Source organism: Camelus ferus, chromosome 6 (assembly GCF_009834535.1).
Source record: "Camelus ferus isolate YT-003-E chromosome 6, BCGSAC_Cfer_1.0, whole genome shotgun sequence".
Lineage (NCBI taxonomy): Eukaryota > Metazoa > Chordata > Mammalia > Artiodactyla > Camelidae > Camelus > Camelus ferus.
The window spans coordinates 13,915,112-13,932,123 of NC_045701.1; the positions used below are offsets into that span (position 1 = coordinate 13,915,112).

A 17,012-nucleotide genomic window follows, 5' to 3' on the forward strand; every position below is an offset into this window, starting at 1 on the left:
TTTCAGGATTTGGAATATCGTCTAGATCCAAAGACCAAGGAGCTGCCTCACTTAAGAAACCCTGACATACTCGTGGGTGAAAATGACCTCACAGCCCTCAGCTATCTTCATGAGCCTGCTGTGCTCCACAATCTCAGAGTCCGCTTTATTGATTCCAAACTTATTTATACATATTGTGGTAAGTGTGCATTGCTGTCTGAGTGGACTGTGGATTCTTTTCTGTAATGGACATAGCCATGGAAATATCATGCATGAGGGAAGAAGGCTGTGTTTGGATCTTCTCTTAGAGACAAAAATCACTTCAGAGTTATCAAAAAGACTTACCAGTGTTCATTAGCTAGTTGCATTTTATGCTGAATAAACTCCTTTGCGAATTTACATAATTTTGCTCAAAATAAAAAGAAGTGGGCCCATCTTTTGGATTTTTCCCCCCACAGAAGTCATATGCCATATTCAATACCAATTTGCGAGTTATTTTCATCTCTTGCAAAAACCACTACATGAAGAGTACATGTCCAAAGACTTACCCCTGGGTGGGTTCAAGAAGTTTAGTGTTCTCTTTTTCTCAGTGACTCAGAAATGCAGGACTGGCTTGACTCTTCGTAATAACCATTCTTCCTTGATCTGTTTGCCTGGGCCCCTGCTCATTTCAGTATTAGCAGCCGGTGAGCCAGCTCAGGATTTTTTTCTCTCAGCAATTAAGCATGCACATGTGTGTATTCCCCCTTTCCTTCCTTTTTCTCTTTCTCTATTTTCTTTTTATTCTTTATTTTCTCCCCCATCCCTAGCTCTTTTTTCTCTACTGACTTCTTATTTTTCTTTCACTAATCATTTTCTTCTGAGACTCAGGTCTGGGATTTCCATTCATTTCCTTCTAAGTTTCTTTGCTAAGTGTACCCAGCTCAGTGCTCAGCATTTCATCATTACGTCCCTGTTTTGAACAGGGACAGCTATCTTTTCTTCTTAAAATAATTTATATTTTTAATAGCCTTGATATTTGCTCTTTTTCTTCCCTGTCTATTAAGTGAATATTTCTTTTTCTCACTTTTCTTTTTTTTTTTTAATGTATCTTTTTCTTGCACAGATGCTACCTTCTCAGTGAAGCCTTTCCTGCCCTCCCTGTCTTTTCTTTCTTCTCAGTATCTGTCTTCCTTCTCTGTTTAATTGTTCCCCCTTTTCCTTCCTACTATCTAACCTATCATATATATTTTTTCTTACTTATTTTGTTAATTGTCTGAGTTTCCTTCTAGAATATAAGGTCCACAAGGGCAAAGATTTGTCTTTTTTTTTGTTTGCTGTTGTAAACCTAGCACTTAGAAAAAACTTGAAGCATAGGTGGAGCCAAATAAATATTACTGAATGAATGACTTTCTTAAGTTAATACACATCTGCTGTAAAATTTAAGGACTTTTTTTTTAAAGTATAAAAAAGGAAAAAGAATTACACATAATTCACCACTGAAAAATAACCAGTATTATGTTGTCTTGTATCCTATCTGTGTGTATATAGAAGAGTATAAATAGATGTAAAATTAGAATCAGTCTATATATAGTTTTGTGTCATGTTTTCCTATGATATTTAATATTCTTTATAAGCATGATTTGTGGTGGTAGCACAGTAGTCTGTTACATGGATATAGCAGGGTATTTAATCACTTTCCCTTTATTATGTATTTTATTTCCATTTTTGACTGTTATGAATAAAATTAATGATAAAAAATCTTTATTTTAAAAAAGCCCTTTACATGGTCTATGATTATTTCATTTGGATAAATTTCTAGAAGTGGAATTTTTGGCTTAAATATTATTAAAATATTTAAACTTCTTTTAACATTGCCACAATTTTCATTATTTTAAATAATGTAGTCATGCTTTTAAATAGTGTTTTAGTTAGGACTAGGTATAATGAGTTCAGAGGCAAAGGCTATGATATATTTTGATCCTTAACAGTTTGTTAGTTTAATAGTAACTGAAATTGAATTTGTGTTAACTGTGATTCTCACTTTACCAAGTTTGATATGCCCAGTAGGATAGCACTGACTTCTTTTGCTTTTTCACCTTCTCCTCCAGGTATAGTCCTAGTAGCTATAAATCCTTATGAACAGCTGCCTATTTATGGAGAAGATATTATTAATGCATATAGTGGTCAGAACATGGGTGATATGGATCCACATATCTTTGCAGTAGCTGAAGAAGCTTACAAGCAAATGGCCAGGTGGGTGGAAGCTCTGTTTATTATTTCATGAGTCTTATTAAATGCGATAATTCCTTCTTTGCTGAGTCACAGATATTTTGAAATACAGTGAATAACAACTTGTAAATTATTAAATAAACGGCCTTGATTAATTTGTCTTAGATGGCCTGCATTATTATTAAAATAACCTCACGTTTGCAAAAGGACATACAGTTTTAATTGTAATTCAGTGACTGTGCAAGGACAGATGTTATGTTTCACAGATGAGTGGATCAAGGTTTTGGAGGTATTATGTGACTTGCCCAGTGTCATCAGCTAGTGAGTGTTAGACCAGAACTAAAAGGCCTAAGTGCTAAAGGAAATCTGTCTGTATCTAGGAGAATTTCTCAAGGAAAGTGTGAATTTTACAGTTAGCATACATTAGGGCATCAGTGGTCCTGAATAGCATCAGGAAAATGTCTTTGATGTAATTGTGGAACTTCATATTTTGAGAGTGAAGAACAGGAGAAAAAGAGCTACTTTCAAGACTAGATTATTCTCTTAGTAATGTAATGTAATGCAAAACTATACATGCATAGAAGAATAGTCCATTTTTAACACTTCTACAGGTAAGAACTTGGCATATTGTAAATGTGATATGCGAAACCTTCAAGCAATTTATGGAGAGAAAACTAATACTGCAGAGGTTTTTATTTTCTCCTTTCCAACCAGGGAGAATGTTTGTACATGAAGGGACCAGTGTAAGACAGAATTTTAGAATTGCTTCAATGACAGAGTCCATAGGAGTCATTGTGACCTTTTATTAAAACACATATGGTATTTTTCCATGCAAATTTATCAATCTTTTCTTTTATTGCTCTGGATTTTGAGTCATTTTAAGAAAACTTTCACCTACACCAAGGTAAGAGAGGAATTAATCCTCTTTGCTTCTAGTCCTTGTATTGTTTTCTAATTTACCGTTAGGTCCCTGATCTCATTGAAGTTTATACTTTGGTATGATGTGAGATACGGATCTAAATTTATCTTTTTTCAAATGGCTATCCAGCTATCCCAGGATCACTTATTAAGAAACCCATCTTTTGCCCCAGTTATTTGAGATGCCGCCTAAAATTTATGATTAGAATATGACTATCCTAAATTTTCTTATGTTCTTGGATTAATTTCTTGGCTTCTATCCTTTCAACTCCCTTTATCTATTCATGTCCCAGCACAACAGTGCTTTGGTTATTGTGGCTTTTAGTATGTTTTAGTGTCTGATACCGTTAAACCCCCTCCTAGTTTATCTCTTTCATTATTTTCCTGGCCATCCTTGGGTGTTTGTTGTTATATATAGACTTTGGTATCAGCTTATCCAACTTCAAAAAAATATATATTCCTGTTGGCTTACAGAGGAGAAAAACTCAGTGGGCTGCTGAATCTGTTTTTCTTCTCATGTTCTTGTTTCACATTCTTGCCAGTCTTTTTTTATGCTGGAGCTGATTGCTCTCTGGTAAATAAATAACAATATTATTATTTGCCTTAAAACATCAGTTTGTTTTCTTTTGTTTCCTTAAAACCAGGTAATATTGATTGTTTTCATTTGGTATATTTTTTTGCTCCGTTGTGAATAGTAAGAATAAACATATTTTATTGACTAAGTTTCATTGATGGGTTTTCTTGAAATAAATTAGTTATGTGCATAACCTTGGTGTAATGGAAAAGATAATCATACTAGTCACAGCTCCATCAGTAAATAACTGTGTGAGCTTAAATCTTCTGGTCTCCCTGGGCCTCAGTTTTATCAACACTTTCAGTAGATGGTTTAGCTCTGCATTTAAGATTTTCTGTGGTATGCATCTGTTATCTTTTTATTTCCTAGGAAGTAATGCATAAGCCTTTTACTCTTTCTAGTGGAGGGCAGACTATAGTAAAGAGCTAGTAGCAAAGCAGAAGGAGCATCTCTGGAAACTAGGAGATGTGGAATGTAACAACCCAACTCTGCTCTAACTGTGCATAAGCCATCTAACCTCTCTGTTATTGTTTCCCCAATCGAGGAGAAGATAATACCTGTCATGCTTACTTCAGAGGTGAAAATTATATTAGATGATAAACATAGAAAGCACTTTGAAAAATACCATTCAAATATAAGCTGTTAGTATCATCACAGTCTTTTCATCATGGTGTCTCATGTCTGCATTCTATTTGCGTCTATTTTAGCTACCCATCACGTTTTACTCCTGACTCTATTGCCAGGCCTTCCCTTAGGGTGCCCCTTCTTTCATTGCCCAGGCAGTCCCTGAATGCTTCCTGTCCTAAAGTTCATTGGCCAAGTGGATGCTGGCTTTTAAAGATTGTAAAATCTCTCCTGTTACCAACTATACCACTGACTCACCTGCCATGTGGTACCAGGTATCCTACTTGTGCAAATAGATTTGAAGTAGTGAGTGCTACCTGATAAGGAATTTTACATATATATAAAAACAAGGTGGATTAACTTCTATTAATTAATAACTACCACGTTTAGAGGTATACTTTGTGCCAAGCTTGGTGTCAGGCATATTACGTCTAATCTTTATTACATCCCTGAGAGCAGATGCATCATCACCCCACTTTATAAGTGAAGAAACTGAGGAAAGTAACTTTCATGGTATCATGCTAATAAATAGTATCTGGGAGGTAAGATTTGAATCCAGCTCTGAGACTCCAAAGCCTGTCTTCTTTATTATTTAATTTTCTTACATCCAACTACACGGCCCTATTCGAACATGTCTATTTCCTCAGATTAACATTAACACACTTTTATTTATGTACCTTTTATTCAGCCTGGTGTATCACTTTCCATGCTCCTTTATCTGCCTAATTTCTATTTATTCTTTATGATTCCACGCAAGTTTTACTTTGAGACCACTTCAACTCCTGGTAAATGATTTCTCTTCAGAATTCTTTATTATATGAATTTGAGACTTACTGAGTACTATACACAATAAGGTTGTAGTAGGAATGAAGTACAGTAAGTATAAGAGTCTATAAAAATTACAAACAAATAAAATTGGCTATGTCTATTATGGCATCTTTATATTAACTTCATAGGCTCTATACTGATGGAACAGGAACGTCAGGTTGACGTGAAAAGGTCTGGCAGCCATGTGACAGGCTTCTCAGCAGGAACTAGCTGTGTCTCTGGGGATGCTTATTTTCATTTCCTGAATGATCTGTGTGTCTAGCTTTCACCAGTGTGCCAGCACACTCTTACAGTAAATATTCACACTTAAAAAATACTAAATATTGTCCTTGTGAGCTCATTGTCTAGTATCAGCTTTAGAGTTTAAGTCTTTTCTTCTTGGGATTGATCTTAAAAGCAGAAATCTTGGAGAGACATAGCAGAGCCCCTTGGTTTTTGACAAGTGATAATAATGTGGAAAAACTTTGCACCTCTCTAACAAGAGAGACAGGGATCAGAGTCTGAAGTGAAGCCACATCACAGTAAATACAAGACTTTGGAAGAAAGCACCATTTTACACTAACTTAATATTTTTCCCTTTTTAGCAAGGGATCAAATAAGGGAGAAGCAATTATTGAGTGCCTGCAAAAAAATAAAACTAGGTTTTGTTTCAAGAAAACATTCACTTATAAGCTAAAAATTAGACCTAGGTGCCTGTACACTTAACCAAGGTACATGGCAACACTTAGTGGGTGGTTATCAGTGAGTCACCATCAAGGTAGGTGGATATAGTAAATTGTGTTCTGCATGAGTCAGGTCTGAGGCTGGCATTACTTTGTTTCCTCATTAATGACCTGGATGTAAATGGAAAGTATGCTCTTTAAGTCTGCAGAGGACAAGATGATGGTCTTGGAAGATAAGAATAGTATTCAATATGAGCATGATAAACTAGAGATTACATTTTTAAAGGGAACAATTCAGAAGGAAAATGTATAAAATAATATGCCTGATACAAAATGAAATCTTAATAGATATAATCTAAGGAAAGGCTGAACAGACCAAATAGATAAACCTATAGATACTAAACAGACATAGATAGATAGTGGGGACCATAGAAGGAAAGTAGACTGACATGTATCATGTCTCTCTTTCATCAACCCAGAGTGGTGTTCTGTCCTTGAATAATTTGTTTCCTGGAGTTTCAGGTGTCTCTACATTGTTTAATTCCCATTTCCTTTCCCCCTATACAACCTAGTTTTCTCCTAATTATCATATAAGAGTCAATTGAGGCATCACCTTCTCTGGAGAGCATTTCCTGACATCGCCTCCTCACATCTCCCTCTAGTCCCATATCCTTTCTCCATGTTTTCATAATGTCCTGGAAAGACCTCTCTTCTAGCAGTTACACCACTGTATTTTAACTGTACATTTCAGTCTCTCCCAATAGGCTATGGCCCTAGAGTATTTTATCTTCATGAAGTGCTTGGCACATTGTGGCTACTCATTACATGCTTGTTGAATGAATGAACGAAGCAGTATTTTTAGGTGGTGACTTTTAGTTCACATTATAGTCAATAGAAGCTCCATTGACTGCAACGGGTCCCAACAGTTCACCTCTGCTCCAAGGAACCCAGTATCCGGGCCATATAAGATCACTGCAGAGGCCCTTGAGAGTACTGGCCAAGCTAGGAAACATGAATTTTCAGTTCATGCATCCGTAGGTTGCTCCAGATTGATCTGTCCTTGATGAAGAGTGGTGAATCTCTGTTCCTTAACTTGGTTTTATCAGGCACTTGATGTGATATCTACATCACAAATGTAAAAGAAGGTTCTTATAAGGACAAGAGTACCTAAAGGATTATGAATAGTGGTTGATCAGCTAATTAAAATTTCGAAGAACAATCAGATATTATCTACATATATGTGATAATCTAAAGCTTACAGCTCTATGAATAGAATAGGGTAGACTCTGATACTCACTTTAAAACCATAAAATGTTAATCTCTGATGTTATTGTCAGTTTTCTCCTCATTTCCATCACACTGTTTTGCCCTCTGCATGTCTTTATTATGCATTACCCGTCTCCCTTCTTTGCCTCTGTTTGGCTCTCCAGTTCTACCTGTCTTTGCTCTTGTCTCTTTTTGGCTTTTCTTTCTATGGCCACATATAACTTAAAAACATTTTAAAGACTTTTTTGTACTTATTTTGTAAAGATTTCTGTTTCCTTCTTAATTTGAAAGCAGGCAAATGGATTGTTTTACCTTTTTTCTCTTTGTAGCCCTTTATTGATTTTGCCCATCTCAGATTCAAGAGTCCTATAGAGAAAAAATGTTGCTCATTTCATAATAGTCATTCAAGACCATCTGGGTATTTGTAGTCCTGCCCTGTTCCGATTGTTCTCAGTCCCAAGAGTTTACCTGGCTTAGAATATAGGCTCCAACATCTGAAAAATCAACTCCAGAGTTAGTTTGAGTATTAGTTTATAGTATTTTAGAATTTGAAGGGGATTTTAGATGTTATTCAGTCTTAAAGATGAAGAAACTGTGACCCAGAGAGGTCGTGCAATTGCTCAAAGTCATGAAGCTGGTAAATGACAGATCTAAGACCAGAGTCTGATTCAGAAAGATTTATATAATGGAAAAGTGGTATATATTGGAATGCTCCTAGTAGAGCGTTCCTAGTAGCTTGGGAGAAAAAGGAAAACATCTGCCAAAAAGTTGGGGAAATGTAATAATAAATAATAAAGTCCTTAAAAATTATTGGTTGTATGGATCCAGGATCCTAAATTCTGGAAAAGAAAATGTATCTGATATGTGCTTGACATCAATGTATCTATGTGTGTATTTGTACTACTCTGTGTGATTCATTTGAATAATCCTCAACTTTATTTCCTTTAATATTTCTCTTCTTCCCCATGACATAGGAAAGGGCTATTACATATGAGTTTTTAGATTTTTTTGATATAACATTTTGTCACAAGACTTGAAATACTATTTCAAAGGCAGTACAGTTTAGGATAGCAGTTCCCACTAATATTTCCTTATCATCAGACTATTGGAAGCCTCTTCATCTTGTGTATTATTGGAAGGAATGCTGGGAGAATTTTGTCAAGTTAGCTATCCTACAGGGTGTAGTGACAGAACTGATCATGCAGGAATTAGGGAAAGATCATTTTTCTAATCAAATTTTAGAAGGGAGTCTGAAGACTGCTGATACTGTCCCTTGATTCATGTATCAAGAAAGATCCGTTCTGAGAAATTTTAAATGACTTGAAAGAAGGGCATTGGCACCACAATGAGAACCATTTTTTAAAAGAGTGATTTATCTTGAAATCAGGCATGAATGAACAGAGGCAATGGGAATATCCACCTGAGCCTAGAAATTCAAACAAAAAGGGAATGAGATGGTGAGTATGAGGTTCAAGGATATTTTATAAAAATGAGGATTACATGAAGGCTGTTACTATAAGAATTAAACATTCCTTAGTGTGTCACCTGGATCCTCCTGATTTTCCCCACAGTATCACAATATGGGAGTCAGAGCATTGGAATAGGCTGCTGCACGGCCCTGGTAGTGTGATGTGAATATAGCTAGTCAAGCCTGAATTGGATACTCCCATTGTATTTTTTAAGGCTTGTAAAATAATGCAGTGACCACCCACTTTCTCAATTAAAAAAAAAAACCTTTACCTTAGAAAAATCTCTACTTTGGAAATATACTGCCAAGTACTTTTCAATCGCTTTGGTGTCTATGTCTCTTAAACCTGTCTGCCTCTCTCAGTCATGAGCACCACAGTCTTTATTTAGACTTTCATAACTTTTCATCTGGACCTCCTGCCACCCATATCCACATTGCTGCCAGAGTGATTTTACTAATTGGATTGTTTATTTTCTGTTCAGGGGCATTCAGTGACCTTTAGGTAAACTTCGAATTCCCTAATATCTCATGTAAGGTCTTTATGATCCAGTTCTTGCTAACCTCTGCAAACTTACCTTTCATTACTCCATGTTCTAGCCAAACTAAAATATCTGATCTTTCCTGACTTCTCTTGCATCTGAGCCTTCATTTATGTTATCTCCTTTCCCTGGATTGTTTCTTCCCTAACTTCCTCATCCCTTGCTTGCTTTCTCCTACTCATTGTTCTGGACTTTGCTGAAGTATCATCTCCAGGGAGCCTTCCCTGATCACCTGTTCCTCCTCTCATTGCCCCATCACCTGTATTGTAATCTTGAATTATTAGTGTGTCTTTTCTATTGGACCATCAACTCCTTGAGGATGCTGATCATGGCTTTATAAACTTGTATCCCTAGTATTTAGCACAATGTTTGGCATGTAGTAGGTGTTGGCTAAATATTTGTTGGATAAGTAAATCTCTTTTAAAAGATAAACAGATCATCTTCTATCATGAAATAACCTTCTCATCTTTTGTCCTTATTGGATAGTTCCACTAAAAACCTTTGAAGTTATAAGTCTCTGTAAATTAAGAGCACAAATGATACTACCTTTATGTACTAATTCCATTAATTTGGTGGATTCAAGCTGACTGCTGGTTTCATCTCAGAAAGTGGGTTTCCTGCCTCTGTCCCAGTGGAAACCATAGCCATGGCAGATTTATTCCTAGGCTACGTTGCTCATTGAAGTTCTGTTTCCTTATAATCAATACACATTTATTTAGCATTTGTGATGTGTCAGACCCTGGACTAGGTGCTGGATATTAATAATACAGTGACATAGGTCCTTATCCTCAAAAAAATCATGGTCTTAAGAGCAAGTTCATCATTTAGAGTTTTGAGTCATTGTGTGAATGAATGAAAGCTGTAATAGCTGATAGTCTTTGAGTTATGATTGAATGAATCAGCCAACAAATTAACCATTTTTTCCTCAGGTAATGAGGATACTTTTATAGGAGCTAGAGTTTGTGGGAGACACTGCTTTATGGACTATTACCTAGTAGGCAATTTGTAATTTTAATTGAGTAGTATTTTCATATCATTCATAGGTTCCTTCTAACATTTTTGTATGTGTGAACCAGCAGAAACTCACCATGGCTCATTGATGAGAACCCAGAGAAAATAATGTAATCACATTCAGAAATGGACAGCACTGTCAGTTACTCTTTGTTTTACAGAGATGAACGAAATCAGTCCATCATTGTAAGTGGAGAGTCTGGGGCAGGAAAAACAGTCTCAGCTAAGTATGCCATGCGATACTTTGCAACAGTGAGTGGTTCTGCCAGTGAAGCCAATGTTGAGGAAAAGGTGTTGGCCTCCAACCCCATCATGGAGGTAAGACAGCAGCAGCCTTACTGTATTCTCTTATTAAGAAACATGCTCAAAAAAATGGATTGATACAGCATACATTAGAACATTTGTCATCTCTCAACCACTAAGAGTAAGAAAATACCTTTCCGGGTATTAGTCAGACATCTAGGAAAAGTAAAAATTTAGTAAGCTAGACATTTTGTTTAAAAATCCATCTATATAGGAGTCTACTTTATTCCATAATCCTGCATATTTAAGCTCCATTGAATTATTGCCTCCAACTAGCTGGCAATGGCACTTTATTTTCTACAGTTTTTTTCCCTCCAGTTGACTCCTATCTCTTGCTCCTTGTACTGAAGTATAAGCTACTCATTTTCCTCCCAATCCTAAGCTCTTATTTAAGCTCCTTCCAAAACATTGGATTCACTATGCTCAAGCATGAATGAATTTCATTATTCCTCTGCCTGCATTTCATTTTCTGTACTTAGTCCAAGCTGTATAGCTATAAGGTTTTTTTTTTTTCCAAGTTAGGAACTATAGACTTAAATCATGATCTTTTAAATATTTTCCTTCTTGTTTCTGATGAGCACATCACACAACTTTAGGTTAGAAAAAGAAACTGAGTAACTAAAAATCCTTGAAAAAGGAAGAGCTATGAAAGAATGTCCTTCAAAAGTAGACTATCTATACAAATGCTTATGCCAAAGAAAATAGACCTTTTTGTGTGAGAATTTGAGTATTTTAGGATTTGTAACTAGAGAATTATTTGTCAATTAATATAATTTTAAGAAAGTTACATTTTTGTAAGTAGTCCAATTAATTGGAGAAAATAAGTCTCATTCAATGGAGAGAAAGTAGTTTGGAGATGTGGAAACAAACCTTTCTTACTACTCAGCATTTTTTATCCTGTTCTTCCTTTGTCAAGCCTTGTTTGTCACCCAAACACAGATGGCGCTTAGAACTGGCCTGGTGCACCTGTGGTACAAGTGGTTTTTGCACTAATCAGCCCGGAGGTAATTGTGCCTGGAGTGCAGTGCTGTGTGACACTTTAGAACAGAACACTGTGACCCCTTACCTACAGGGCTGCCCTTTAGAGCAGCAGGACTTCTATTCTTGGGACTGAGAGAATAAGATGTGCCGGGGAAGTTAAGAGGCCTCCTGGGCTGGGTGAGCTATGGAAAGAGAACTGGAAACGTTTTCTGAAATAGCACAGACACAAGAAAACAGACCTTTATGCCGAAAGAGAGTAGTAAAGATTTTGAGAAAATACTAAGATTTTGAAAGAATTTAAGCTACAGGTATAGTGGTGGACGCCACTCGTGTTACTAGTGGGAAGATACTGTCTGTATAGCCAGCTTTTTGTTTTGGTTTAGAAAGCAACAAGGCTTTGCTTTCTACCATTATTTTGAGTGTTTTGATCATAACAACAAATTCTTGGTATTTGGTGGTAGTTAAACCGTTCTTAGTCCCTAATGTTATAAGATCCCAAAGTCGTGATTTTGATGGCATCGGAGAATCCCGTCTCTTCTAGCCCTGACCATGTAATAAGTCTGGAATGAAGCATCTAGAATATGTCAAGTTGAATGAACTATTTTACAGCCTTGCTATATTCTCTTTCAAAAAATAACTACACTTTTGTCTACAACACAGATTTGTGTTAGTAGGAGTGATATTAAAGATTTGGGATGGTTACAGATACTACTTTTTAATATGCAGTTATAAGGAATTTACTGTTTGCTAGCGTGAACCAAAAAAAGATAAAGTCATCAGTTAGACTTAGCTACTTCCTTCTATATTATTGTTTAGTTTCTCTGTGGGAGTTTGGATTAAGAAAATTTGATAAAGAGAGAACTAATTTTCAAAACTACAAATGAGGGCATCCCAGTTTGAAAGATTAAAATGGAATATAGGGCTAAAGAATGGTGACAAAGGGTTTATAGTTACAGGCAGAAAATACAGATAAAACTGTTGAATATGTGACCTAGAAAATTTGTTGCTTTTAAACTTGCCTCGAGATTATGTCCCTGTATCAGAGCCCTTTACTGTGATGTCAGAAAAGGCGTGTCTGGGTCTCCAATGATCATGAGTACCCCACACTCTAATATCACAGCCCAGTGGCTAATGGGGTTTGCACATTATCCTTTAGAAAGCAAGCTCCTCATCCTCTGCATAGGCTCCTTTCGCAAAATACGAGTGATGTAGAGAGAAATAAATGGTTCTTTTTTGCTCAATTTTATGAAATTTTCTTTTTCACCCTTTTTTCTCTAGAAATTATTATCCTAAGATGGGGACGGGGAAGATTTGGGGGGCACACTGGGTCTTAGTAGTTCTTGCTCATCTTCAGTAACTGTAGTTGAAGATTTTAATCTTCATTTAGTAAAGAAGAAATCACTCAACAATTCATTGAAATCAGTAGTAAAAACAAGACACAAAACTGCTTTCCTTAAGCAATTTCTTGCTGATTGGGGTGAAAACAGCATTAGCGAGGCTCTTGTAAATCTAGTACTTACGAGGCAGAGGCCGCGATTAGAGGGAACGGACAAAAGGGACTGTTCATACACATAACCTTCTTCCCAGACCAGGTCAGAGGCTTAGAATCATAGTCTTATTTTGGAAAAGGACCCCAGAGCTCATCTGTTCTAGTCCGTTTACACTTGGGGACACTAACGCTTCTCAGAGGGTTAAATGACGACAGGGTGGTGGTAGGGCCTGGCCCGACACCCAGATCTTCAGACTTCTGCTTCATTTACTCTTTCTGCCATTCTGTGCTCTGTGTTTATATACTTTATACTCAAAGACAAAGGGGTCTGTTTCAACCCTGGCCTACCCGCTGCTGCTTCTCACAAGGCGTGGTATTGTTTCGGCAGGTTGACCACTCTGACCCCCACTCTGAGTCGATGGTGGGGGGTGACATGTGGAGGCTGGGTTGAGTCAGGGAGGGAGGAGAAGCTGTGCACCACCCTCCCCAGCTTGCTCAGGACAGGGCCTGGTGAGCACTCGGTAGCTTCCTGCTGTCACCGCTGCTACATGTGACCCTTCATCTGCTCTTTGACACGACAGATTTTGCGGAAAGAAAATTTTGCATGTATCACTAATTTCATTTTCTGAACAGAATAAAAATAATGGGACTATATGGAGACTTTTTGTTGTGCTTTTTGTAATATTAAGTGGGAGGATATCTGAGTAAATGTATTGTTAAATTATCCAGGGCTGCATTAAATCCCTCTGTTATTTGGCTGGGAAGATAGCTTCCAGCCATTTTTTCCATCTACACTGTTAATCTGAAATTTAGCAGTGTTCTCACTGCCAAAACGAAATAGGACATCACCTGCCTTGTACTGCAGAGAGTGAAAATATGTTTTCTTTTATTAATCAGAGAACCTAATGTGTTGACTTTTGTGGTTTTGTTACTACTGTTTTCATCACCTGTTTTGTGTTGCGTTTTTGACGCTCCAGAGATTTTTCATATCTTTCTCTCTCCTGTGGTTTCAGTATTCTAATCCTGATAGTCACAGGCTTTGCACAGTGAAAGATATTAATCTTATATGAAATTAAATTATATTTAATGTGTGCACTATGTGAGCACTTGCTTTTCTAGCTACAGCGTGTTTTTGCTTTGCCTTGAAAGAAAAATTTATAAAAGCATGTTACCTAAATCAGAAAGCAGTGCATATGCCACTTAAATTTTTAAGATTATATTAAGAAATTTAGCAAAAAGTTATATTCTCTGTTTTCTGTAGCAGATGTCTTGCAAGTTAGATACAACTATCAAAATCCAAAGCCAGATTTTACTGTGTCTGATTTCTGAAAGTGGCGTTGAATTGAGTGGATAATTACTAATACTCTGCTAATGATCAGTCTACTCACTGGGTCTTTGTTGTCATGGAATAAGATGATGGAAACTTTTGGCTAAAGAGACCCTGAACACCAGAGCATTTCCAGGAAAATATTCATTTGTCTTAACCAGTTTATTTACATGAAACAGACTAAGCTTTTCAATAAACCAAAACCCTAATAATTTAACTCAGGGCTTGTGCCTAAGCACCACCCAGGAACACCCATTCTCTTCCTTTGCTGAGATGGGTGAGTGCTTTCCATCACCACACATGGTGGGTGAGGACCTCCCAACCGCTGGGCTCAGGTCTGCTCTTTCTGAAAATAATTCCTGTGAGAATAACAAGGCAGATGAGGACTATTAGTATATACCTGGGTGGCTGTGCCTGCAGGGGCAAAAGTGGTTCTGTTCTTAAAAGAATCAGGTTTAGAGGGCTGTGTTCTACTTTCTTCTTTCTCTCCCTGAACAAACTCTGTAAATGTCATGGCATGAAATGCACTTCTAAAATCTTCTTTTTTCCCCTCTTGTTTCTTAGTCAATCGGAAATGCTAAAACAACCAGGAATGATAATAGCAGTCGTTTCGGAAAGTATATCGAGATTGGTTTTGACAAGAGGTATCGAATCATTGGTGCCAATATGAGAACTTACCTTTTAGAGAAGTCCAGAGTGGTGTTCCAGGTAAGCCGGGCATGCACACATATCCTTGTGTTAGGTCGCCGTCTAAGTCCAGAGCTCATGCTTGTTGGTACGCATTTCATCCCCAGATATTCTTGAGCATGTTATGACAGTATTACTGCAAACCACATCTGGACTGAAATGTGTGAAACAGCGCCTGTCAGAGGCAGGGGGATACCCATTAGCTTAATCATCTTTAGGACTGGGCACTGATTGATGTTTAATGAGGTTTTTGACTCTTTCCTCCAGAAAGAGTAGGAAAAGCTTAGTTAAGAAGAGGTGCTATTAGTTTAGTCCTGTCTGTCACGTTTCCCAGATGATAGGGAAGACATTGGCCTATGCTTCAGTGAGCTACAGTTTGAACTCAGTTCAGGGAAAAAAAAAATTATCCTGTCTTCTTTCGTTTTTCTTCTCCTCACTGAGTATGATATTGCATAGATAGGAAAATGAGATTTAAAAGGTCCTCACAACCCAGTTGTGAGCTACTGTCAAAGAATGTACTCAGATCTACATATCTGTGCAGGATTTGCTTTCACACTATACTCTTGCCCCTTTTAATTTGTAAGTGGGAGATATTACATATTATAACACTGGCAGGCATGCATTTACATAGTTACAGGTATACTAAGGAATGTGGAGACTTATCATTAGAAAACTCCCAGCATAGGGCTCCTGGTGACCCGCTACATGCTGGGTTCTGTAGTTCCTTGACTGAGTGCCACTGCATTGAGGTTCAAATAGCCCTGGCGCTGCCATGTAGCAGAGTCTTCAATTTCCACTGTGTAACAGAGCCTATAGTTTCCATTGCACAAGTCTGTTGGGGCTTTGAAAGTGTCTGGGATGTACTGAGAGTCATGAGTTTGGGCAGCCTAGAGCTACCCTGGCTTTGACTTTGGGGGTTGTGCCTGATTTGTGGCTGCCTAAATGTAATATTTGATTTTTACAGTGAAGTGAGAGCCACCCTCTTCCTTTGTGCTGGTATCTAGGTACACACAGAGCAATGTTACTGCACACACATGTACACTTGAATAGGTTTTTAAAAAAATGTTTAGTCTCCAGAAGAAAGAATGGGGGAACATATATGTAGATCTAAGAGAAGACTGAGTCTGAATAGTACAGATTTGATTGAGAGGTAAATGGTTAAAGGTGAACTGGGTATGATGACCAGAGGCTAATAGTGCTTAAGATGTTAAGATAAAACATTAAGGCCTACTCCTTACTGTCTTGCCTAGAAACAATGAAGCAATTTTAGCTGTTCCCCAGTCCCCGGGCTATATAATATTGAGGATGTTTGGGATGTCCAAGTGAGTCAGTCAGAGCATACCTGATATTGTCCTTCATGCACAAAGATGACCAAAGCTTTTCTGCAGATAACCCTACTTTTCCAGTTGTCTATGAACTGAATCACCTGATCTCTTACCTGATCATGCTTGTGATCATTGGTGTATTGTTAATTTATTTAGTGTTTTCTGTCCCTATAATAAACCTTGTTTACCAGACATCAGCCCCTGTTGGGCATCAAACCTGTCCTTGGCCTTCCTTGCACTATTCTTTAGTCAGTTGAATACACTGCAGAATTCAAGGGTATAATGATAGAGTATAAGGATTCAGTTTTGTATGCACAATATTATTACAATTGTATTTTTACGATATATATGTGGGAAAAGACTGTCAGAAAATACTAAAAAAAACTCAGGATTGTACATGATTTATTTTCTATTTTATAAAATGTTCTTATTGACTTTGAGTATATAAACTAAAATGATGTAGATGATATAGTACATTTATGGATTTCTTACAAACAACCGCAGTAGATGGTCCAATCTAAAATATGCCCAAAAGATTTTTTTTCAAAGTATTAGAAAGACCATGAATCTAAGAGGTACTGTGAGAAAACATTGCATAATGGAAAAAAAATTGGTTTTAGCTTTCCCCAGAGGCACTGATCTCTTATAACAATTCCATATAGCAAGCTGTTCACTAGTTTGAAAAGCATTCCCATCAGATATTTTATGTTGAATGTAACCAACAGATACACACTCACACGTATGCACATAGCTAATAAATCATAAGGTTTAATAATTGTGGATATGTATTAGGAAATTTGGGAAAGGACAATTTATTTCA

The 17,012-nt window shown here is 37.0% G+C and overlaps 1 protein-coding gene across 11 annotated transcripts in view; it reads left to right on the plus strand.

Moving 5' to 3' along the window:
• The window catches only part of MYO5A (myosin VA), a 173,762-nt gene that overhangs the window by 61,858 nt on the left and 94,892 nt on the right, over positions 1-17,012 (plus strand). For 10 of the 11 annotated variants that reach the window (XR_004320441.1, XM_032481171.1, XM_032481161.1 and 7 more), the window contains exons 3-6: positions 7-178; positions 2,070-2,214; positions 10,242-10,398; positions 14,745-14,888. Coding sequence is in view for 10 of the 11 variants with exons in the window: in XM_032481171.1 (XP_032337062.1) it covers positions 7-178; positions 2,070-2,214; positions 10,242-10,398; positions 14,745-14,888 (618 nt within the window). In the remaining variant the exon portion in view is untranslated. Of the gene's footprint in view, positions 1-6; positions 179-2,069; positions 2,215-10,241; positions 10,399-11,369; positions 11,388-14,744; positions 14,889-17,012 lie in introns of those variants that run through there. The other variant, XM_032481170.1, reaches the window with a different exon arrangement.